This window comes from Mytilus edulis, chromosome 3 (genome assembly GCF_963676685.1).
Source record: "Mytilus edulis chromosome 3, xbMytEdul2.2, whole genome shotgun sequence".
Lineage (NCBI taxonomy): Eukaryota > Metazoa > Mollusca > Bivalvia > Mytilida > Mytilidae > Mytilus > Mytilus edulis.
The window spans coordinates 76,848,113-76,875,498 of record NC_092346.1 but is presented as its reverse complement, the minus strand read 5'-3'; the positions used below and the strand labels follow the sequence as shown (position 1 = coordinate 76,875,498).

At 30.9% G+C, this 27,386-nt stretch overlaps 1 protein-coding gene across 5 annotated transcripts in view; it reads left to right on the top strand.

Moving 5' to 3' along the window:
- Positions 1-25,841, top strand: part of LOC139517448 (DNA polymerase alpha catalytic subunit-like) — a 63,831-nt gene extending 37,990 nt beyond the window's left edge. Inside the window, exons 25-41 of one of the 5 annotated variants that reach the window (XM_071308487.1) lie at positions 6,433-6,548; positions 7,199-7,345; positions 7,776-7,898; positions 8,945-8,977; positions 10,994-11,086; positions 14,448-14,653; positions 15,117-15,249; positions 15,954-16,085; positions 16,667-16,742; positions 17,165-17,263; positions 18,181-18,365; positions 18,602-18,733; positions 21,492-21,608; positions 21,900-21,993; positions 22,435-23,293; positions 23,339-23,522; positions 23,559-25,841. In XM_071308487.1, coding sequence (XP_071164588.1) covers positions 6,433-6,548; positions 7,199-7,345; positions 7,776-7,898; positions 8,945-8,977; positions 10,994-11,086; positions 14,448-14,653; positions 15,117-15,249; positions 15,954-16,085; positions 16,667-16,742; positions 17,165-17,263; positions 18,181-18,365; positions 18,602-18,733; positions 21,492-21,608; positions 21,900-21,993; positions 22,435-22,595 — 1,847 coding nt within the window. In that variant the 3' untranslated portion in view covers positions 22,596-23,293; positions 23,339-23,522; positions 23,559-25,841. Of the gene's footprint in view, positions 1-6,432; positions 6,549-7,198; positions 7,346-7,775; positions 7,899-8,944; positions 8,978-10,993; positions 11,087-14,447; positions 14,654-15,116; positions 15,250-15,953; positions 16,086-16,666; positions 16,743-17,164; positions 17,264-18,180; positions 18,366-18,601; positions 18,734-21,491; positions 21,609-21,899; positions 21,994-22,434; positions 23,523-23,558 lie in introns of all 5 variants that reach the window. The other 4 variants (XM_071308485.1, XM_071308486.1, XM_071308483.1 and 1 more) reach the window with 4 other exon arrangements.
- The last annotated feature ends 1,545 nt before the right edge of the window (positions 25,842-27,386 follow it).

The following is a 27,386-nucleotide window of genomic DNA, read 5'->3' as shown; positions in this document are numbered from 1 at the left end:
CAATTTTGGCCTCAATTTTCAAGTTCATCTGACAAAATATTTTAAACACTTTTTAAACACTTAAGTGTCTATTTCAATTGATTTAATTAGTTTTTGTGTAAGATTTTAACTGATTAAGTCATTAAAAACACTCCGATTCAAGCTTAAATATGAAAAATCTATCAAATTTGCCAAAAATCGTCACTTTTCAGATGATTTTTGTCACATATGAAAGTGGCCGCATCCGTGTTCATCCTCAACCTTTATATATATTATGTATTATCGTCAAATACAACTTGCATTTCAATATTATGAATGAACAGGAATGCGGCCACTTTCATTTTAGACAGAAACCGTCTAAAATGTATCTAAAATGCTAATTTTGTGAAGATTTCAGTAATTTAGCATGACTTTATGATGCTAGTACCCGATATATGTGCACTGTATTGTCAAAAACAGCCCATATTTATGTAGCAGAATCATTTTACTTTCCAATAAACAGCTTCATGATTACATTATCACAATTTTGTAAAACTGCTATATTTTGGGGCCAAAAAGGGGTCTTACTGAACCTACTCCTTTTCTATAGGCTTTGTTTGCAGAGATTATCAAAACCAGTGGCAGTGTTAGAAATTCTAGTGTTATGACTCTTAAAAAAAAAAAAATAAGATGATATGATATTGCCAATGAGACAACTATTCACCAAAGTTCAAATGAAGTGGATGTAAGCTATTATAGGCAACCATACAGCCTTCAACAATGAGAAAAAACAATACTGTATAGTCTGCTATAAAACTCCCTTCACTGCCTGCTAACACTTGCAAATTAATATTTTTAAAGTTTCATTACAAATCATATAAAACATTTCCACATAGCCATCTCCTATTGGTAAATATATCTATAGATATTGTATTTATTTCTCCTATTGGTAAATATATCTATAGATATTGTATTTATTTCTCCTATTGGTAAATATATCTATAGATATTGTATTTATTTCTCCTATTGGTAAATATATCTATAGATAATGTATTTATTTCTCCTATTGGTAAATATATCTATAGATATTGTATTTATTTCTCCTATTGGTAAATATATCTATAGATATTGTATTTATTTCTCCTATTGGTAAATATATCTATAGATATTGTATTTATTTCTCCTATTGGTAAATATATCTATAGATATTGTATTTAAAGGGAAACTTCGCAAAAAAATCAAAAATTGATATTATGTTCATTCAGTATAAAAATGCTCAAATTCATAGGTATTAAAGTTTTATTCCGCTAGATAAGCGATCACCATCGATTTTAAATTTAGAGTATCAATTCTCTGCGTTCGGCCATTTTGTCTTCTTTCTCGATTAATAACAACGATATGTCTATAAACCACAAAGGAACAAAACTACAGTAACCGATGTAGTCGTAATTGTGTGTCAATATCTTGTCAATCGTACGGTTGTTTTATCTGACTAACTAACTTGATACGGAAAATATTCTTATTTTTTTTAAATTACCATGGTCTGTTGTTTTTAAACTGTTGATATTGGAATTAGGTAAAAAGTCAAAGTTGAAATCATAAGTGTTCCGTGAAAATTGTTTTCGAAAATCTAATTTGTTCATAATTCTTTAAAGTAATAAACTTTTTTCAAATAAATTCTGATCTTCCCTCATCTGATCACCAGCATGGCTAAAGGTATTACTTCCAGAGGTATTGTGAGGGGTGTGAGGTGACATGTCCAGGTATTCAAGCAATTTCCTGTTGGGCTTGCAAGTTCATGCATCGTTTCACCTCTGCAGGTATTGATCAGTGTACACGGCGGATAACTTATAACTTTCCATTTTGAACTATCAGATGTATAATATACACAGTGTTCTCCCCAGGATTTTTGGATAGCGCTGTGGTAAGCGCGTGATTTTCGACAATTCTCAGTAACTTTGTCGCGGCGCGCGGTTGGTTTGTAATTGATTTGTTATGTGTTTTTCTTATATTATGCTATTGATGGTTTCTCTTGTAATGATGTCCTTATCATGCTCATGGAAGATACCCCTTTGTTTGCTTATGTTATTGTCTGGATATAGACATGATAGAAGAAAAGTCTTTTTTTCTCCATTGTAAATTCATATAATCCTCATATTATCTGTCTATAAAACCCAAGGAGAAGTCTTTTCCATGGTGGGTCTATACCAGACTGCCTATGTGAAGATTTCTTATCACTAACAGGTGATGTTGCAGAACATGTAGGACCAAGAATAAAGTCATTGTCAGCTTCTGTGAGAAAGTTTTCAATGACCAGATTGGTATTTTTTACATTTACTTTTATTAACATTTCTAGCAAAATACAACTTTTCAATAAAAAAGAGTATAGTATTTCAAAGGAAGAAATGAAATTGCCCTTTCAATAATATTCAAATGTTATCAAAGACTTGCTTAAAAAAAGGCTAAAACATTCCAATTATGAATATGAAAGAAATCCTATAAAAATATTTTAAAGAGATTTTTTATTTCAAAGGTGAATTACCAATCAAATACATCATGCCAATTGAAACAACTACCATCTATAGAGGTTGTGTTTGCTAATTTTATAAACATTTGAATACTTGCCACCAGATAAGTTTGTCAATATTTGACAATACTTCTTTTAGGTCTTTCCCTCCCAAATTATCTCCCTTACTGGCTGACATAACTTCCTGTTTACACTTGTGGCCTTTTTAGCATTAAACACTATTCCTTATCCAAGCCATCCTCTGTTTACATTAAATTTAAAGCAATATTTAATTAATTTATATTGATGATTGGTTGACAAATATCGACATTTTATATATATTTACACAAAATTTTCGTTTTGTTTTATTCCCTTATCCATTTGAAAAAGAGCCATGGATGGACAAGTTATCGTAAAATACGGGCTTATAATGAATCCCTTGATAACAGGGATGCTTCCATCAAGCAATACAGGTTCAACAGTTCGAGTGTAAACGCAAAAAAAAGTAATGATACAATCGTAGATGGTTCAAAAAATGGTCGAGACCTCGTGTCAGAGAAGGGGGTAGAAACTTCCCTTATATCATTTAGAAATGAACTTTTCAGAACCCGAGACATGTATTATATGTCTCTGTTAGCACTGTCCATTCCTTTCATAAGTTTTGGCATCTTTTTAAAGCGAAAAACTCGAGGAAGGAAAGGTTTATTTGGCAGTAAAAGTTTTGCAAATGGCGCCATTTTGATCATTTATTGAACTGGCCCCTACGATATTTGACATCGTTGGGTGAATTAACGATCTCTCGGATAAATAAACCAGTCGATCACGTGATCGGAATGTGTACAAAATAATACCGGAAGTTTGAAATTCAAAAACAATAGCGCTGATTTTTGATTGGATAGCGCTGCGGTCTGCCCAAATACCACCGCGGTGAATTCAAATAGCGCTGAACATCGCAGCGCTAAAACGGCCTGGGGAGAACACTGATACAACTCTGTCTTACTGTCATTACTAAACTCATACGCTTGTTTATAAATAACATTTCTGGTGTAAAGATTATTATTTATAAAAATATAAATAATACCCAAAAATAAGATTTGATGAAATTAAAATCTAAGTTAAATATTTTTTCCAAGGGTGAATTTGGAAAAATGTAATATATACTCATTGTCAATAGTGAAGGACAGATTGGAACATACCAGAAATATTGATTTAAAAAAATGTATGCACTTGTCGACGATTCGTTTATACGACTGGGTAGAAAGTTACGGAACTATAGCGCAATTTAAAATATATACATGTATACATTGAACATAAGAAAAAAACATATATTTTGAATAAATTGGGGTAAAAGTTTTGTAAATAGACCAGTCCACGTATGCCAACAGTATGTAATCATCGAATGTCGATAGACTTTTGTATACCAGAAGAAGAAGAAGAGAACCAATTTGATTTAAATACAGGTCGATGTATAATTTGATTGGTTCATCGAAGTTGTGGACATAGTAAAATCACAGATTTATATTTCAATAAGATTGTTCTCGAACAAAGGAAGGAATTGGTCATCACAATTGTTATATATGCCACTGGACTAACACTAATTATCCCCAAGGGATGTGATTATTTGGCTGGGAAACTATTGAGTATCAAAGTTTCAAATTAATTTCGGGATTTATTTTCTTTCTTGGTATTCAAGGGAAATATCACATTAAATTGGTTCTGTCTTTTTTTAAACATCGTTAAAAAGATGTGTGTCTAAGGTGGACGCCACAAGAACCCTGTAATACTAGTACGAGAGTATAGCATGTAAACATTCCTTCTCAATAATATGGTTGTATTTGAAATCTTTTCATACAGATTGACAACTCATGGTCCGATATGCATGTAATATTTGCCACATGACGCCCATAGTTCTTTCTATCATCATCATCTTATTCTTTGATATTGCTGTAAACATCGATGGTTCAAACCCAAACAAAATGGGAGTAATGTACCTTTCGGAACTTCTCCGTGGTATACACTTGTGAAAATTAATATATAGACGAAATTTCTGTATTGAAATGAATCTACATCTTCAAATAACGATTTTGAGTAATCACCTTACAAACCAATATAAACGTATGGCAAGATATAACCATGAAGGAATTTAGTTTTTGTCAGACGCAAGAACTCATCACTATCATAAACGTATACGTATATATGCATGCAGTCTCAAATATCAAGAACAAGCGGTCGATGTCGATAGTCCGTTTTCTAACTGTTCAGAGTTAGACATGTCACTTGTTCATTCTTGGAAGCCTTCATATTCCCCGTGCAACGATGGGAACTCTTTCTGGTTGTGTTGACTATAAATGCTTGTATGGTAATTCTGTCGTTTATCTGTACAAGTGGTTGCATTTCCTCTCCTTTCCCAACAAACAAACTAACGAAACGCTACTAGTCTGCTTTCTCTAGAGCTCATCCTCAATGGCGCTTATACGTCAGGAAACTTACATGTATACTAATAATGATTGTTTCAAGAACAACGATGTATGGACGAACTATTCTAAATTCGTCAATATCAGTTATGCATGACTAAAATATAAGTTTTATTACAACTACTGTATTACTTATTTGGATTAATGACGGCTATGATGTTCAACATTGCACAAATATTATCATAGAATTTAAAAAAAAAATGTACAAAAATCCTCAAAAAAAATAATGCCTTAGCTTAGATTATTGGTATTCTTTTCACAAAAAGTTCGTGTAAATGATTGTCAAATGAATTTAATTATGTAAGAAGGAAATGTTAAAAAGAAACTAAAAAAAAATCATGCATGTTGTATGTTGTATTTTTTTTCAATTAAAAACTTTAAAATTGCGATAGTTTTATGAGCATTAAACACAGCCAGATTTGAATACAAGTTAAGAAATTCCGGTAAAGTCAATGATTATCAAACAGATGTGCAAATGGTATATCAAATTGGGAAATATTGCATTTAGTTTTTATTAAATATTAAAACTACTATTTTTTACTTCATATTTGAATCTTTACGCCAATTGCCGCTAAGAAAGTAATCCAAAATTGTTTCCTTTTATTTTTATACACTATCTGAATTTTATTTTCAATTAATTTACACAATTTAGTTATTGTATCTTCATTCTCATCGTGTATTAAATCTTAGTGTATTAAATACAGCATACTCTTTCTAATCCTTTCTGTTTATCCTTTCCAAATAACAACATTCTTACCTATGTACGCTTGAACTCACACCTGCGGCTAAATAGCTACAAGGTAAACGAATTGACCTCAAGCCGAGAAATATACAGTGACCTTTACAAAATAATATACACACTCTGCTCACACATTAATTGCATTGAAATGATGATCAAAACAATAATGGTAAATAGAACTTCAATATCAGTAAAAATGTTCAATAAATATTTTATGAAAAAAATCTCAACAATAATTAATGAAATTTATTCGAAAACATTTACTAGAGATAGTTTTATAGGAGTTTAATTCAATCAATACAAAACGGTATATGCATATTCATTTTCGTTCATTCTTATATTGTGGTTAATAACTACGACCATTCGTCAGCTGTGCGCTTTTAATTACGTAAATTGTCTTATAAGCTATAAGAGTTAAACAGATTTTATTTTTTCCCAGAATTCAAGAAATCGGGCTAAAACGTCACGACCCACTCGAGAATTCAACCAAAAAAGTTACAAATACTTGATTTTCTCCGTTATTAGAAGGAATATAAATTTAAAACTTTGCAAATGTGTTTTTTATGTTAAGATGAACATAATTAGATGATAAGTAAAAAATCGCGGAATTTCCCTTTAATCAATGAGACAATATAAATGATAAAAGTATAAAAGATTGACAAATAGAAGATGGCTTTGTTGAAAAGTTTCATTTGGTTTGCAATAATTGGGGTTTTTTTTTAAAGAACACTAAATGTTTGTCTTTTTATTTTCAGGATTTTATGATAAATTTATCTTGTTGCTGGATTTCAACAGTTTATATCCATCAATCATTCAGGAATATAATATTTGTTTTACAACAGTCAACAGAGAAGCTGTCAATAAAAGTGTAGTAAGTCAAAAATTTAGCCTGATTCTTTTGCTTCCCCTATTTCATTGTTTATCAATTTAACAGAAATAATTTCTGATAATGATATGCTTCTGGATACTGATACATGGTAACTTTTCTAAGGTATATATATTTTATATATTGTCTACTTTCCAATCTTCCTACCAATGTAACTGTCTGTTACAAAAAAAATTAAATGAATTGACCTATAAGAAAATAAAATTATTTTGACAAAGTGGATACAGGTGTGTTCAATATAGGTACAGAAACATAATTGAATTAGACTGATTTTGATATGAAAAATCCTTAAAAAAGATGTCGACCATTATAAAAATGAGTTGTACTTGTGATGTTAGAGGGAAATAAAATTACAAATATTGCTTGAAAAAGATGTAAGCAGACAATTTTTATTTTCAATTCAGGCTTATTTGTTTATTTGAACAGAAAGTTTATTGGTATAAAAAACAGGTTTTGTGTTTAATTATCTATTTTAATTATTTTTTTTATGTAGATTTGAAGAAAAAAATTGTGTAATTTAAAGTATAGATTGATTTTAAAATTTGCATGCCAGTCGTTAGTGTGTTTTATGAATTATTAATTGTTCTTATTATATTTAAAAAAAGGAAGACTATATAACATTGGTTGTATTTTAGAATTCAGATGAGGGGGAATTGGTAGATGTACCTGACTCGGGTTTAGAGCCAGGAATATTACCAACAGAGATCCGTAAACTTGTTGAAAGTAGACGGCAGGTTAAACAGCTGATGAAAGGGGATGTTAATCAGGAGCAGTATATACAAGTACGTAGATAACAGTTATATAATAAAGTATTAAATATGTGTACCATGGTAATAAAGTATAGAATACACATGTATGATTGATCCACTGTTATTTTTTTTTTTACTCCATGATTCAAATAGTCATTCAGGGGGGTTGATAATACACACAATGCTACAAGAAAGAAATGAAAGTCTAGTATGTGAATACCAAATATATTTTTACAGCTTACCATTAATTAGAAAAAAACACAATCTCTAATATGTATATTATACAAATAAAAAACTAAATTGACTAAAAAATTGTCTTTTGTCTAATCGTTTTTTTGAAAGTCCATGTTAAATTGTGTTTGTATTCTATAGAAAAAGATATTTTTTAAATAAGTTTGATTATTGTTTACCTGAAATGCATTACTAATGATTTTCTGATAAAGTCACATTATTTAAATTTCAGTATGATATCAGACAAAAAGCTTTGAAGTTAACAGCAAACAGTATGTATGGTTGTTTAGGATTTACATACTCCAGATTTTTTGCCAAACCATTAGCTGCTCTTATCACTGGGAAAGGCAGAGAGGTAATAGTTACTGGTTTTAAAGGGACATTAGCTTCAATAAAACAACATTAAAATACATGTACTGGTATTCTATATCTAAATGGTACAAAATGACCAAAGTTATAAATAGTATTTTTATGCCCCACCTACGATAGTAGAGGGGCATTATGTTTTCTGGTCTGTGCGTCCGTTCTTCTGTCCATCCGTCCATCTGTTCATTCATCCGTTCGTCTGTTCGTTCGTCCGTCTGTTCGTTCGTCCGTCTGTCCCGCTTCAGGTTATAGTTTTTGATAAAGTAGAAGTCCAATCAACTTAAAACTTAGTATACATGTTACCTTTGATAAGATCATTATAATTTTAATGCCAAATTAGAGAATTTATTCCAATTTCACGGTCCACTAAACATAGAAAATTATAGTGGGAGTGGGGCATCCGTGTACTGTGGACACATTCTTGTTTCTATATAATTTGTTATTAAAACAAAGAGTGAAACCAGGGACCCACTAGACAAGCCATTTTGTTGAGTGATTCATTTCCCCAAAAAAAATCATTCATATGAAGAATGTTCCTAATCAAATCGTCTTTACACCATTAGCATGTACTTGTCTGTTTATGCATATAACATTTATATTCATGTTTATATCAGGTTGTAAGAATATTGGCAGTATTCATAGGTCATCTTGATGATTGATTAGATGGTAGTTGAATAATATGAATGACATGCTGATACATTATAACGATTTGACACTGTCAATTTTTCATTGCAAATATGAGAATTTAAGTCCAATCGGTGATATTGAATTTGACAACTAAAATATATAATGACCCTTTAAGTTTTTGAATGGTACCATGATTTTTTTTGTTTTGTGGAAATATTACCCAGTTGAGAAAGACATGCTTCTTTGAAATCTGACTAGATTTAGACCCATATATGTGCTTAAAGTAAATAGTTTTCAAATATCTGTGTTATGTATAGTTATCGGATGTGATACTCAAAGATTCCCTTTAAAGGATAATCTGATATTTGAAATAAAGATACTAAGATCATAATTCTTTTTTTTCACCAGATTTTGATGAAGACCAAGGATACAGTACAGGCTGTAAGTTTACTTATGTTAAGCTGGGTTCACACATTCACGATGTTTACTGCCGTCCTTGACAGGACCATTCCCGATTAAAATTTGTCAAAAGTCTGATTAAGATCCTGTGAATCGTGGATGGAAATTCGATTTGTATCTTTCGCCAGGTAAAATTCGACCGAGTCTGTCACGACTGCGTCCCGATTCTACCGAATGTAATCCGACAGAGATCAGATAGTGACAAGACAGTGAACTGACGCTGACGGAAGTTATCCGTTCAAAAACTGTCGGCATAATCGGGATGATCAGGTACTGTCGGAACGTAATCCTATCACGGTCCGCTCTATCGCATTGCAAACGGCTTTGTCTGGTCTCAGTCGTATTGTATTCTGTTATTGTCGGGACTTCTCCAGATCATTCCCGTTCCACAGGACACCGTCCCGAATACACAGAACATTGTTAGGAATTCGATCCGATACAGCAGAATCTGTCACGACATAGGCACGATTGTAATCCGACTAGACAAAATCGGCTGAGTTCCCCCGAATGTTACGGGACGCACCTAACTGTCGGGGTGCTTTGCCGAACTATTCGGACCATTCCCGATTAGTAGGAATCTGTTACGAACTAAAACGACTGCGTTCAGACAATAATAGGACATTCCAGATAATTGAGGATACTAATCCGACTTTTTCACTTTTCGTGTCGTATCGCTGTCTGATCTCAAACGGGAGCAATAATCGGCAATGTGTGAACCCCGCATTAGCATAAATGAGAAAGGATATTGAGAATTGTAGAATTTTAACACTTTTACAGCTGATTTCATTGAGTGTGTATAGCCAAAGGTAATATCTTTGGATAGCTTGCTTGTTAGCTGAACTGTGAAGTCATTGTTAGGTCAAGTATACTACCCTCCTTTCGAAGTAGCCTAGGCTTTAAAAGTTACTTTTTCAAAGATTTGGTATTACTCTTTGTCTATTTGTAAAATGAAATGAGTTTTAAACAGAGAAAAAAGGGTCATGATGAGTCCAGATGTATCCTTAATGATAGAATTTAAAGATGTTTAATATGAGGCAGGCATTACCTGTAAATGGGGACGAAGTCTGTATGAATTATTTTTTTGTAACTTAAATATTTGTTAAAAAAAAGAAACGGAAATACCGTAACGTTTCCGATTTTGGTTCTGTTGTTAGGGATTTTAGTTGTGACGTTATTTAAGTTATGACGTCATATGCAATGTAAACAAAGAAACACTATCATCAGGTAACGTTTTTTCATATCAAGGAATTATTTTAAAATATGAAATTGGTATTGCGTTCCTTCCTATTTATACTAGACTGATAAATATATATTTTACTCAAAGATTCATACAAACGAGACCGGAAAAAGGAAGTACATTGAAGATTTCTGCGCAGGTCCGGGATTTCAAAAAGGCGACAAAAAAAGATTTGAACGATTTTGAGTTCATTAGTACAATGAAAAATTCGGGAAATTTTCCCGTATTTTTTTTTTATTGAATTTTCTACTGTTATTGGGGACTTTGTCCCCAATAGAAAATTAGAAAATATACATATAAAACTAAAAGGGAGGGAGGTGCTTTTCCAGAATTAATTGCACTTTTATTAAAATTTGATGGGTGTTGGTTATTTAAGACCGATAGATTGATAATTATATGAAAAAATCAATTAAAATTTCATGCATGGGCAGGGTTGAATGAAAAGTGCCTTTGCTGATTTCAATTTTTGATGTAAAATAACATATTTTTCTAGTTGTTTATGTGCATTATAATAGGGTATACACATAAGATTATTTTGAGCAATAAAGATGTAATAAATTTAAAAGAATGTCAGATTGATTCCTCAGATATTTTAATGTATTTCATTTCTGCACAAATATGACCAAGAAATTTTGGAAAGGATAAAGTTGATTGAGGCATATTAAGGTTTGTACCCATAAGCTTCACATATATTTCCCATTATGGAGCTCAATCAACTGGACAAGATGGATTACATAAGAAAGTTTATAACTTTATTTCAGATGAACCTGGATGTTATATATGGTGACACAGATTCAATCATGATCAACACAAATTGTACAGAATATGAACAAGTATTTAAGATTGGAAATCGAGTAAGTAACTTTATACCTCAGAGACCAGCAATATCACGATTACAATAGATAACATAAGATGGTTTCTAGGTGTAATGATATGAGGATTACATAAGATAACATAAGATGGTTTCTAGGTGTAATGATATGTGGATTACATTAGATAACATAAGATGGTTTCTAGGTGTAATGGTATATATGAGGATTACATTAGATAACATAGATGGTTTCTAGGTGTAATGATATGTGGATTACATAAGATAACATAAGATGGTTTCTAGGTGTAATGGTATGTGGATTACATTAGATAACATAAGATGGTTTCTAGGTGTAATGGTATGTGGATTACATTAGATAACAAGATGGTTTCTAGGTGTAATGGTATGTGGATTACATTAGATAACATAAGATGGTTTCTAGGTGTAATGATATGAGGATTACATAAGATAACATAAGATGGTTTCTAGGTGTAATGGTATGTGGATTACATTAGATAACATAAGATGGTTTCTAGGTGTAATGATATGAGGATTACATAAGATAACATAAGATGGTTTCTGGGTGTAATGGTATGTGGATTACATTAGATAACATAAGATGGTTTCTAGGTGTAATGGTATGTGGATTACATTAGATAACATAGATGGTTTCTAGGTGTAATGGTATGTGGATTACATTAGATAACATAAGATGGTTTCTAGGTGTAATGATATGAGGATTACATAAGATAACATAAGATGGTTTCTAGGTGTAATGATATGTGGATTACATTAGATAACATAAGATGGTTTCTAGGTGTAATGGTATGTGGATTACATTAGATGACATAAGATGGTTTCTAGGTGTAATGATATGAGGATTACATTAGATAACATAAGATGGTTTCTAGGTGTAATGATATGTGGATTACATTAGATAACATAAGATGGTTTCTAGGTGTAATGATATGTGGATTACATTAGATAACATAAGATGGTTTCTAGGTGTAATGATATGTGGATTACATTAGATAACATAAGATGGTTTCTAGGTGTAATGGTATGAGGATTACATAAGATAACATAAGATGGTTTCTAGGTGTAATGATATGAGGATTACATAAGATAACATAAGATGGTTTCTAGGTGTAATGATATGTGGATTACATTAGATAACATAAGATGGTTTCTAGGTGTAATGGTATGTGGATTACATTAGATGACATAAGATGGTTTCTAGGTGTAATGATATGAGGATTACATTAGATAACATAAGATGGTTTCTAGGTGTAATGGTATGTGGATTACATTAGATAACATAAGATGGTTTCTAGGTGTAATGATATGTGGATTACATTAGATAACATAAGATGGTTTCTAGGTGTAATGATATGTGGATTACATTAGATAACATAAGATGGTTTCTAGGTGTAATGGTATGAGGATTACATAAGATAACATAAGATGGTTTCTAGGTGTAATGATATGAGGATTACATAAGATAACATAAGATGGTTTCTAGGTGTAATGATATGTGGATTACATTAGATGACATAAGATGGTTTCTAGGTGTAATGGTATGTGGATTACATTAGATGACATAAGATGGTTTCTAGGTGTAATGATATGAGGATTACATTAGATAACATAAGATGGTTTCTAGGTGTAATGGTATGTGGATTACATTAGATAACATAAGATGGTTTCTAGGTGTAATGATATGTGGATTACATAAGATAACATAAGATGGTTTCTAGGTGTAATGATATGTGGATTACATAAGATAACATAAGATGGTTTCTAGGTGTAATGATATGTGGATTACATTAGATAACATAAGATGGTTTCTAGGTGTAATGGTATGAGGATTACATAAGATAACATAAGATGGTTTCTAGGTGTAATGGTATGAGGATTACATAAGATAACATAAGATGGTTTCTAGGTGTAATGGTATGTGGATTACATTAGATAACATAAGATGGTTTCTAGGTGTAATGATATGAGGATTACATTAGATAACATAAGATGGTTTCTAGGTGTAATGATATGAGGATTACATTAGATAACATAAGATGGTTTCTAGGTGTAATGATATATATGTGGATTACATTAGATAACATAAGATGGTTTCTAGGTGTAATGATATGTGGATTACATAAGATAACATAAGATGGTTTCTAGGTGTAATGGTATGTGGATTACATTAGATAACATAAGATGGTTTCTAGGTGTAATGATATGAGGATTACATAAGATAACATAAGATGGTTTCTAGGTGTAATGGTATGTGGATTACATTAGATAACATAAGATGGTTTCTAGGTGTAATGATATGAGGATTACATAAGATAACATAAGATGGTTTCTAGGTGTAATGATATGAGGATTACATTAGATAACATAAGATGGTTTCTAGGTGTAATGGTATGTGGATTACATTAGATAACGTAAGATGGTTTCTAGGTGTAATGATATGAGGATTACATAAGATAACATAAGATGGTTTCTAGGTGTAATGATATGAGGATTACATAAGATAACATAAGATGGTTTCTAGGTGTAATGATATGAGGATTACATAAGATAACATAAGATGGTTTCTAGGTGTAATGGTATGTGGAATACATTAGATAACATAAGATGGTTTCTAGGTGTAATGATATGAGGATTACATTAGATAACATAAGATGGTTTCTAGGTGTAATGATATATATGAGGATTACATTAGATAACATAAGATGGTTTCTAGGTGTAATGATATATATGAGGATTACATTAGATACCATAAGATGGTTTCTAGGTGTAATGATATGTGGATTACATTAGATAACATAAGATGGTTTCTAGGTGTAATGATATGAGGATTACATAAGATAACATAAGATGGTTTCTAGGTGTAATGATATGTGGATTACATTAGATAACATAAGATGGTTTCTAGGTGTAATGATATGAGGATTACATTAGATAACATAAGATGGTTTCTAGGTGTAATGATATGTGAATTACATTAGATAACATAAGATGGTTTCTAGGTGTAATAATGTGGTAAACAAATAATGAGACAGCAATCCAATGACACAATAACCTGGCACTCTGACTTCTTCCATCAATAGAAGCCACCAAGAAATAGCACAGTATTGCTAAAAGTGAACACCAATCAATCAATCTTTTAATAAATAAGTATAGAAGTATGTCCATGAAAGCTAAACAATACCGTATGATCCCTGGATATTTTAAGGTCATGAGTACATGGTTTAAGGATGTCCATGTTCTCTAAGATTTATTTTTAACATGATCCATACTTACAAATGCAAATCAAAGGAATAATGCTGTCTTTTTAATTTTCCATGTATTATTTTGTTTCATAAGATTTTAATTTGTGTGTTTTGGTTTTGTAGGTGAAAGCAGAAATTAACAAATTATATAGACTTTTAGAAATTGACATTGACTATGTGTTTAAGTCCATGTTATTACTTAAAAAGAAGAAATATGCAGCCTTAAGTATAAAGAAAGCACCTGATGGTTCACTGATAGAAGAAAAAGAAATGAAAGGATTAGATATAGTAAGAAGAGACTGGTGTGATCTGGCAAAGGAAGCTGGAGAGTAAGATTTATTCATTAATAATTGCTATAATATTTTTTATAAGAATTTCATTTGCCAACACCTAACACTAAGGGAGCTGATTGATTTATTGCAAAACCTTATTGTTTCATTTTGGGAATGTGTAGTGATCATAATTTGGGATTTAGATTATTGAGAAACTTTATACTAAACACCTATATTTAAAATGTTTTTTACAACTCTTTTTAGATGATTTTTGTATGATGTAAATTTTCCATTGCATTCTTTTTTTTTTGCCATTTCTATTACATTGAAAAGGGAGACTTTTCAAAGATCTGCCAACAAGACAAGACTCTCTAAATAACTTTAAATAGGAAATATGAAAAAGGACGACCACTAATTGGGTTCCTGTCCTGGTACAGACACTTATCATATTACGTTAGGAATAGAGACAAACATTGCTTTTGTACTTTTAGCAAATGTAATAAAAAATATGTTTTTGTAGATTTGTAGTTGGTCAGATCTTATCAGGAGAAAACAGAGAACTAATTGTTGAGACAATACACAGTAAACTGATAGAAGTTGGAGAAAAAGTAAAAAATAATGATATTCCAGTGGAGTTGTACCATATTTCAAAGGTATTTTTGTTGAAATAATAAAAAAAGTTAATACTTTTTACCTTAAAAACCATATTTTAAGTATTAAGATATAATTAAAAAAACTAAATACATGTTTTTAAAAATGTTGTGAAAGATAGCTTGAAGTTTCAATGATTATAGTGTATAAAGTCTTAAGATATTAAATATGGAAACTTGATTTCAACTGGAATACTTTAAAAAAAAAATAAAAAAAATTACAGTACCTAATTGAAGTGTAAGTCGAGCTAAAGCTTGTATAGTTCATCTTGAATGGCCAACATCTGATATTGGAAAACTTGTCACATGAAATATCTTGACACTTGTTAAATTAAATGCAATGATTATGATGTCTTTTCATGGGTTATTAATAGTCTGTTATCGTCTTATTTTGTTTGATTTGAATAATTTTGTCAATGAATGTTTATATGTTATCTAGATTTGATCCTATCTTCTAACATTATTAAAACTGCATTTGGGGCATGAATATTGCCATTAAATTAAATTTATATTCCGGTCCTTACCAAAACAGACAACACTTTGCAATATTTCAATTGGAAGAATGTCAAGTAAATGTAATCAATTTGTACAGGTTGTGTTTTAATCAGATTCAGAATTAATTTTTGAAAGCTATATGTGGATCAAATGTATAAGGTGTAACAACTAGTTACTTTAATATCCCTCTAAAAATGACCGACATATTTTAGCAATTGACAAAGAACCCTGAGGACTACCCTGATAAGAAGAGCCTTCCTCATGTACAGGTAGCTATGAGGTTTAACAGTAAAGGTGGGAGGAAGATGAAAGCAGGTGATACTGTAGCATATGTGGTCTGTGAGGTAAGTTTATTTTATTACATCAAACAAACATAATACACTGCTGCTAATGTATAATTAAACAACTAAAATCTATTAAAATTAGTAAGATGACAGGTTACTTTGGCTATCAAACAAAATCTATTAGGATCAACATACATACTGGGAGGGCTGTAAATTGGTCATTAAACCACAACACTTTTTATACTCCTGTTCCATAAAGAAGTGTGGTTAACTGGTGTATGTCTGCCAGTCCATCGATCCCATGAAACTATTTTTTTCAGGAACTACAAATCAGACTTTCCTATATGTTTGCTTAAACAGACGATAAAAAAACTTTCATGTGCTAGATCTGTTTTCATCAATTATCATATCTTGCCATCGTTAGCATGTATTTGTGTAAGACTTTATAATATGGTTGATAACAATTAGTTGAAAAATTGTGCTGAAGATGTCATGTAAAAAAAATGTACATTTGAATTAACATGTATCATAAAACCTTTTGAAATTAGAAACTGCTTACAACTTATGCAAATTCAGTCAAATTGTCATTTTATTGTTTGAACTTTGATAAACCTTTTTCCTAATTGCTTGATTATTTTCAGGATGGATCAACTTTACCAGCTTCACAGAGAGCTTATCACCCTGATGAACTAGCTAAAAGTCAGACACTTAAGATAGGTAAGCATGTTATAATGAATAGATACATAGTGTATCAGACCACCCCAAACCCTTCAAAAATGGTATAAAGAACGGGAATCGTGTTTTAAAGGTAGGAGATCAAATATCAAAATTATATGAATGTATTATGGAGGTTTGAAGTACAAACAGTAACATTTATTTAAATTATTTTGTAATGCTTTAAAATTAAGTAAAGATTAAAAATGCAGAGTAATTTTACCTGTTAGTTTAAATTGGCCTATGAATCTTTCTCATGAGTTCAGGGATTTTATTTCATGAAACTAAATTCTATAGATATATGTATAAATAGAGAAAAGGCATTTAACACTGTAAAGAGATTCATAGACACTGTTCTAAATAACCTACTTCTTTAAGTTAAAACAACAAACAATAAAATATGTTGATAACAATTTTATTTTTAGATACTAAATATTACCTTGCAAATCAAGTGCACCCTGTGATAGCCAGATTGTGTGATCCAATAGATGGAACTGATGCTGCACACTTAGCTGAGTGTCTAGGTTAGATAATTAGCAGTTCTGACATCAAGTGTTTCAAAAACAGTTTGTAAAAACATCATAAAAAGTTTACATCATAAAAAAGAACTATAGTTATGTTTCACTCAGAATCAATCACAACATTGAAGAAACCAAGTGCATCTTTGTTATGAATTAGTTTGTATTTTAAAGATAGTTCATATATAACTTGGTAATGGTTTTAAATAACCCTCCTTTTCATGTTTTAATTTTTCAAATCTATCAAAGCCACAGTTTTGAAGCATTCATAAGCATCCATTGTCAAATTAATCTGTCAAAAAGCTGGCAAATGGTCAGAACCATATGTTTTAAACATCAAGCTTTGATAATGTGAATTTTAAATGAACAAAAAAAGGGTTTCAAAGCACACAGTAGTCTAAAAATGATCAAATTTAAAATATAACAAGCATAGAAAGCTACGACTGGAGTTATTTTATAGTGATTGATATTACAAGCAATAACATCATATAAAATACATCTGTTCTCAGACATTTCCTTGTCAACCAAATGCCTGTTTTTATGAAAATGGAATACACGTTGCTTGTTTGAATTTGTTGTCGAATTTGAACTCAGGTTTGTTTTATTTTTATTATGAATGTTTATGTCATTGCCTCTCCCATTCTTGATGAGTGTTACTGTTATTTATTGTTTTTATATAAGCTTAAAAATTAATAGCAACTTATTGAGCTTAGCTATATAATTACATTACAAAGGAAATTCGTTTTCTTTGAAAAAAGTTTGAAATAAATTAAACAAAATGGTATGGTACATTTCATGTAAATCTAAATCCAAAAAGAAGTGTCATTTAACAAGTTTACTTTGAATAAATCAATTGACTGAAAACCAGACCATTATTATTACATGTAGAAAAGTTGGTCAATGAATTCTCTCTGATCTTTCAGGTTTAGATCCTAGTGGTTACAAACATGCAGCCAAACAAGAAGAGATGGATGACGATGATGCTTTGTTAGGTGGTGTAGAGATGTCAGATGAGGAGAAATATAAAGATTGTCACCGTTTTAAATTTACCTGTCCTGGTATAACTTGTGGCAGAGAAATTATATTTGATGGTGTTTTCACAGGGGCAGTAAGTTGACAAAAATATTATGTTCAGGAAAAAATCTTTGTTCATTTACAAAACATTTTGTAGAAACTCAGGGATCTACCAGAACATCTTATTTGGCAAAAATGATGGTTAAATTTGAAGTTATTGCAGGATAGAATGTATTTAAAAAAAATAGTAAGGATTTTATCTGAGAATTGATTCATAGTTTCTTCTTCATGTATTAGATTTCCTAAAGGTTTTATATGTTTTCTTTCCAGGAGCAGTTTTTGGAATGTACACTGTCAAAGTGTCCCAACAAAGACTGTGAATTGCAGCTAGCTGGAATTATTGACCAACTTGTAAATCAACTTACCAATGATATAAGACAACATGTCCGCAGTTATTATCAGGTTAGAACTTGAAATGGATATTAAAAAAACTGAGGTTTATCATGAACCTTGTAATAATACACAGGATTTAAAAAAATAATCTAGAATAAAAACCTGATGCTCAAAAGGGCACTAGCTGTCAAATTCATGTTCACGGATTTGACTCAAAATTTTACATTTCACTTATAACTATGTAAAACATTTGTCTATATTATAAAAAGTCTAATATAAACAATATACAGGGCATGGGCTCATAAATTTGTATCTTCGTTTTTGTGTATTTTAGTCTATACGCCATCTAATTAACTGTGGAGTTGACCTCTTGATTACTACAATGGTCATATAAGCCATATAAACATAAATATACATATAAATGGAAACAAACTTGTGCATTTGGATTTTTCTAGGTCTGTTTATTTTCATATTATTCATTAAAAATATGTGTTAATAATCGTTTTTGGGATACGATTGCTTTCAAGCAATCTGTAGACTTTTACCGTTGACTCAGGGCTGCATTCCCTCACGTCAACCGTTTTATTCTAAACATTCAGCAACATCTCAGATTCTTATGATTGTCTTGCTTTAAAAGGTAAAAACAAGCAAAAGGATTGAACATAAACAACTTTCCTGTAATGTTCTTCTTCATGTTTGATATTTCCCTTGACTTATATGCGTGTTTTTAACAACACGGAAAATCAGAATTAAGCAGTATTTGAATTTAGTGTTTTTATAAATTTAGAAACACGTCAGAGGGAATTCCCCAGTTTTGATAAATGCGAGAGTTCTCTGAATTCCGATAATTCTATTCATTCTATTTCTGTCATATAAGAACTGAAGTGGAGTTTTTCTATATTTTACTGTTATGAAACTGATATTTGATACTTTACTATCATAAAGAAATGGAGAACCATTCATCATATCATTTAATAAACGTTTTTGTTCCAAATCGCAAGTCACGGGTTTGTTTATGTATTAATGCGCATGCGTACAGTTTTCTTGATTTCAAGGGGTATCAGATTGAGTGGTTGCTCTGGATTCCCTGCTTCATTGATTAATTTGAAACTCATGGGATTATTTCTATGTCTGTCTGCTATTGAGGGTTATTGTTGTTGCATAATTTTAAATCGTATGCATCATTTAAATTATAAAAATAAATGTCCACATCGTAACGGGTTTACCTATAACACCCCTTCAGCCGAAATGGAGTCTTCCATATTATCGTTTTGAGTTGTCTTCCTTCTGGAAGTATTTTCCATCAAAATTGAAATACAGTACGACTTGTCAAGAAAAATTAACTCATTAGATGTCGATAAACGTCATATTATATTAAGAACGATCTCAATTTAAACAGAGGAGTGTGTATGGAAAGGAGTCATGCCCACTGACACAAAGGAAATTAATATTTAAAGAGTTAGAAATGGGGTTCCTCCTAGAATTAACTGTGATAAGATACGAAGTGAAATACCTTCTCTCATTCTCAGTGACTGCTGTGGAAAGTAAACTTGGAATTGATTGTACAAAAATAAAACACAATAAGTACGTTGCTCATACACTTGTATGGTATTGTATCCGGGATTGGCCATTTTTAAAGTTGAGTGACTATTCTGATTGTTACATTTTGCATGTGCAGTTGAATTAGTTTTGAAAATAAATAATACTATCCAGCTGTACCAGGGCTGCCAAAAATGTGTGAGACTCGCGCATGTTCATGCTTTTTTGCAGCAGTATCCTTGGATCTATTTTTTTCCTCTTTGATCTTTTAAATTTTGGCCAAATCTCACGCATTTGCTTAATGAAAAGTTGGCAGAACTGCTATACATGTGTCAATGAAAACTATGGCAATGGTATCCCTCAGAGCATTCTGCTCTTTGATTACATGTATAAGAATGATATTTTGTGGATTGAATCAGTCAATTAAATGATTTACCTTTGTTTCACTAACAATGTTGACATTCTTTTCCTTTAAATAAATCAACATGCACAATACATGCGTTATCCATCTCTAGCTAAGAGGTTTAATTGGAAGTTCACATGCAAGTGGATTCAATGAGGTATTCATCACAATGTTTCTTAGTTTATTTTGACAAATTTGAACCATACTAGCCGCTAAAAGCAAATTATTATTTCATTATTTCACTTTCATAAATGATCCAACAAAAAAAATCATATTTTAAAATTTTTATATATCCTAGCTATTGCCCCTTTTAGAAATGAATAATCTGGGCATATTTATTAGTGTTCTTTTTATGAACCCAATCTAATAGTGAAAGCTATATTGCAATCACCATTCATTTTCCACACCTACTACTTTTTCAATCTGTTGAATGAATATTTTATTTGTCTATGCACCTTTTCACTATTTAGTCCAATCCGGGAAAAACAATCATTTATACAACTTCCTGTTTGGGTCAAGCCGCCAAAAATAGAGGTCATCAGTAGTGAGCTGAGGGAGGAAAAACTTTAGAAAACGATCATTAAGAAACTGATAGAGTATAATCCACTTTTTCAAAATTAAAATTGAAGTAAAAAAATATTTTGTTTGAAGTTTTTACAGTAGTTTAAACAGGTCTCATTAAAAAGTAGCATGCATGATGAATTGTTTAAACAGGGTCCCAGATAGCTTCAACTGGATGTAATTTTAGAACTTATCCGGAATGGAATAAATAGCGATTAGGTGTATTGTACTGTATAAATGACACCAAATGGTCTGTAGCTTGCTTGTACAACTGCATACAGCTTCTTGTTGGTATAACACTTAATATGTCCAATTATAATTCAGGGTTGGATGAAATGTGAAGATACAGCCTGTGGAATGGTCACAAGGAAATTGCCACTGACGTTTCAGAGAGGTCATCCTATCTGTTCAGCCTGTAATAAGGGTATTCTACATACACAGGTTAGATATTCTGAAAACATTATAACTGAAACATCATAACTTTCATGTAACAGTATACAGAGTTAAATTGGTTGTTTTTATCACTAAGCATAAGACTCTCGACATGTGAATAGCAATCAGAAACTAATTAAAGGAATATTTGACCGATCTGTATAAACTTATGTTACCAGTATGATATATATTAAAAGAAGACAGAAAAAGTCAAAAAGGTATTGTACAAAATAATAAAGTACTCTAACATTCAGCAAAGAAATAGAAAATAATGTATGAGTATGTATAATTGTTTTTCAGGCAACAGATTCCTGTTTGTATACACAGCTTTGTTTCTATCAGCATATATTTGATTATGAGAGAGCAAAGATGAAATTGTCTGACAAAGAACAGTGTAAGTTATTATTCTCAGCAAAGTCTTCATTAATCTGGTGACTAGCACATAAAGCATGCTGGGTAGTGTTGTTTTACATAAATATTAGGTCATTGTCTGAAAAATATTAATACTAGTAATTGGTTGTGTAATTTTTTATACGTACACCGTACACGGAAACTAAAATTGTCAAAATTAAAGATCTTACTAATTTAGCCTTGAAGAGATTCTGTTTTATACCTGTTCTATATTTTTGTGAATATTACACCTATTAATGAAGAATTAACAGAGCATGTATATTGAACCATTTAGATGACAAAAACATAATTATAATAACAACAATATGTCAAGTTATCTCCCTTTGATTATTCACAGAAAACTATTTCTTTTTTTCTCAAGTCAACATAACTGTATATGTCAGTAATGGCTCGTCTAAAACACAACTTTTATTCATGTTTTCAGCAATGGCTAATACAAGACTTAAGGACTACAAAGAACATTATGACATCTTAAAGAATGTTACTACAAAATGGTTAAGAAAAAATGCTTATTCTGAGGTCAACTTGACAAAACTGTTTGATGGACTGTCAGTATTGAAAACAGAAATTAAATTGGAATTGTAAAATTGTATCATGTTAAGATTTTAAACTACTAAAACAGAATCAGGTGTTTTAATTTTAAATACTACCACCTCAGGTAATGGTTTGTTTCATAAAGCACTTGAAACAGTATTCACATATATAAAAATGTTGGGCAAGTAGTCAATATAATGATGTGAAAGTAATCTATGCACATGCATTTCATTGAGTTGATTAGAATCTAAGATGAAGTATGAAAGTTTTACATACTTTTATTGCCTTGTCAAATTATTTTGTAAATGTTGAAAAATGCCTCACCTGAAACTTGCATTGAAATGTAGACTGAGAAAGTCGTTATTCAAGTGGAAATGCATGTTCGGATGTAATTTATTTGTAATGTGAACATTTTTGATCATTTTGACCATAGTATTACAGAGTTCCATGACTTTTCCCACATATTTGACCAATACTTAAGTTTGCAATGACCAAACTATTAATTTTGATTCATACAGACAAGATCTGACGATGACAGGTGTATAATATGCACAGGAGATGGATGTTTATTAAAGATAATCTATGATTGTGTAACATGATTTAGATACACACTAAGTTGTTTATATATTTGTAATTGATTACTGGAATAAGATGCAAATGTTGTAATCTTAATTATTCAAGTTAAAATTTCATATACAAATCCAATTAGGAACATTAGAAAAGTTCCATTATCCACTATGTCATGTAAGGTATAGCTAATTAGAAAAGTTCCATTATCCACTATGTCATGTAAGGTATAGCTCTTACCACAATGTGTTCTATGTAGGAATAGGAAATTACCCAAATATTTCCTGTTGTATTGTTGAAGGAATAGAGTCTACCACAATGTGTTGTGTGTAAGTAATGGAATCGAAATACTTCAATGTGTTCTGATGGACTTTTTATGAAATAAAAAATACCACAAAGTGTTCTATGTAGGTAAACACCATAATACCCACAATGTGTTCTATGTAGGTAAACACATAATACCACAATGTGTTCAGTGTAGGTAAACACAATACCACAATGTGTTCAGTGTAGATAAAGGAATCAAATACTTCAGTGTGCTCTGTTAGACTTTTTATGAAACAGAAAATACCACAATCTGTTCTGTTGCATGTTTGAAGGAAAAGAAGATAGTTGTGTGTGTTCTGCTTGGTAAACACATAGAAAAAAATTAAATTTGGTTACATCCATAATAATTTTTAAGGAGTCAATACAGTAATGATGTTTTGTTTTATTTATTAGGTATAAGTTAATATCACAATGTGTGATCAGAGACAACTGTGATATGAAATAATTGGAAAGGAACAAATTAAACACATTTATTCTTGATACTTATATTGTCAGTGAAGTAATGTATTACTTGTTTTCATTGATTTGTTGTTTTAAACACTCCACCATCATGCTATTTAAGGTACAAATACTTCAGAAAAACTTTCTTCCCCTTGATTATTGTACAAAATGTATATAAATGTATCATTTTCAAAATAATTATTCAGTATTGCTTACATTTTATTGCTCAGGAAATAAACGCTGCTTCAGATATTTGTTTTGTATTTTTATATGAAATTGTGTTTTCCAACTCATTATTAATCAAGAACTTCCTGATGTGTTCAGTTTTTTGTTATTCCATATTTTTCACATACTGTATTTTCATTACATAACAAGTAACAGATTCCTACAAAATAGTACAATTTTTTTTTCTCTCAGGTTATTTATTTTACAAAATTATCACTTAAATGAAATAAAATATTTTATGAAATAAGTTCGAATGTACAATTAAGCCATACTTACTGTCACTATTTGCGGGGTTTTCCCCATGAAAGCTCCCAAATGAAAGTTTTGAAAGAGTAATTTTGTACACAATTTTAAACAAAACAGTTAATTTTACAATAATCCACAATGGCTATAGGCTTTTAAGAGTATGAAGAAGCAAAAAAACAACAATAATATACATTTAAAGGCCCCCTTGAAGGTTTTTTTAGGACTATAAGAGCCATCCTGCACGTATAAAACCCCCATGGGCATTTTGAAAAGTTCGCAGGTATGTTAAGCTTGTAAAAATATATAGATAAATGCAGCAGCTAATCTGATTTGTGGATTACTATTTTATTGAGTAGTAACATTCAGAATGATTTGCCTTATTTGGTATTGAATACAGGTTAGGTAGGCTTGACATATCAACCCCTTTTGATCTAAAACGATATTTTTAATGAATTTTAAGTGCTCTATGGAGGGGATTCAAGTGAAATAAAAGATTTACCCATGTCCTTCAGTATTAATATATCATACTATTAAACTGTTCATGTTTATATTTAGATGACTTTTTCATGCAGAAAACATGGGAACATAGTATTTTGGCAGTTATGGCCTCTTGGTATACAAAATTAATGAAAATTGCATGATTCTAGTCTTCTTTTTTCTTTCAATGTTTTCAGATATTGAACTGATTATTTATTTATGCCCCATTTAGGGACGACATCAAAAGTTCAATGAAGGATAAGAAAGTTAATTCACATAGTGTTTTCACTGACCCCCTCACCCCCCTCTTAACTTAATTTGGGAAAAATTGATTGACCCATATGGATATATGTAAAAATCAATGTCGGATAACCAAATCTTGCAGCAGTTCAACCCCCCACCCCCAAACTATTTGAATTAAATTTTTTATCTTACATTGATCTTTTGATGTCGTCCCTTATGGGCATTATGTTTTCTGGTCTGTGGGACGGTTTGTCTTTATGTCCACTTCAGGTTTAAGTTTTTGGTCGAGGTAGTTTTTGATGAAGTTGAAGTTCAATCAACTTGAAATTAGTACACATGTTCCCTATGATATGATCTTTTTAATTTTAATGCAAAATTAGATTTTTTACCCCCATTTTCACTGTCCACTGAACATAGAAAATGATAGTGGCGGATGGGGCACCCAAGTACTATGGACACATTCTTGTGGTTTCGTTATGTAGTGGGGTAGTTGAATTTGTGAGTTGCTTATTATATTTGCTTTCAATTTGGTTTTCTTACTCAATTTTTATTACATTTTGGAAATCTTATTTTTCAATCCTGTGGTTTTGAATCTTGTATTATCAGGGCAGCACACCTAAAATTCATATTTTTGATAATTATTAAACTGTAGATATTTAGTTTCTATTTATGTTTGTATAATTGTTCTATATTTGTCTGTATACAATATAATACTGTCAACATAACTTATATATCTGTATTTTTAGATGTAATAAATATACTTAAATTGCACTTTTAATGTTTTATAATATAATATGGCCATTCCAGATTGATTTTGATTGCTTTGGATTTTCCTGCCCTTGTTTTGGAGAAATAAATATTTTTAGATATGAAAAAAAAGTTTTGATCACTTCCTAAATGTCCACATGGTCCAGGAACACCATTATGATCCCTTGATATTCCTTGTCTTAAAATATAGTCCCTAGTGTTGACAGTTTGTTACTTGCCATTTTGTTTAATACCCTTTCTAAATTTATTTTTTGGGTAAAGATTACACGAAATGCAATCAAATCCCTATGGAACTGCCACTACCTATTCAATACACAAAATATAGTACATTGATCATTACATTTTATACATCATATTCATAAACATTCCAGAAATCTATCCATTTAATAAGTGCCCAGATCTTCAAGTCACAGAATGATGTTCTACCTGTCAAGAACATTTCTTTTGCAAGGTGCAGGAAACATGTCTGTTCTTAAAATATAAATGAAGTCATTGTTAAAGTCATCTTTAGAAATTGGAGTTATCTCCCATTGTCCAGAATTGTAGTTGAATAGACTTTAACCAATGCTTTATTGACAAAGCAATATTTAATTTTGCTTTCCACTGATAAATGAACACAATCTTGCCACTCTATGCTTTACAAGCGCTTTGATGTTTTATGCCTATAATAGCAAGCAGTGGGATGAATTTACACTAAAAAAAATTGTGTCATGAATTTTTAATGTAGAATGGTGATTTGGACCTGCTAAAAAAGGTTAAAAATTGTATTTCAGAAGCTGTCAAAAGAATTCAAGACCCCCTTTACATAAAACTGTCCATACTATGATATAATTTGTCCCAAAAGTAGAACACTTCACTACAAATATTATTGACAAAGCTCAGGTGGTATTGTTGTCGAGCCTGCAACTTCTGTCATAGAAAAGCTCGACATGGCAGTGGCATAGGTAACTTCTTAAAAGCTTTATATTTAAGAAGATGGAAGACCTGGATGCTTCATATTTTATATTTAGATGCCTTATGTAATGAATTTTCTGTCTGTCATATATCCATTGTCCTTGACCTCATTTTCATGGTTCAGTGACTACTTGAAAAAAAAAGTGATGTTTTGTAATGTTAATTTCTTTCTTTTTATGAGAAATAGGATAATTATATTTAGTATGTGCGTACCTTGCAAGGTCCTCATGCCGGTTAAACCGTTATGGGTCATTTTCAAAAAATGTCGAATTTGAAATTGAAAAATTTATTAAAACTTACTTATTCAAACAACCCTCTACATAAGCAAATCAAAACAAACAGTACTTTAAGAACAACATATCAAAAGATGCAATCTAAATGATGTCATACAAGAATATCTTGCAACATTTTTTGATCGGTGGTACAATATTTTGTCTATCCTGTTACCATTTTCAAAAGAAATTTTGGGTTATTAAGGAAAGGTTTAGATAAAATGTTAAGCTTGTTTTACGTAGCCAATTAGATGGTTTTCAAGAGAATAAACTTCTATATATATTCATTCTGTAAAATGATAGATTATTTGCCAATTTTCCA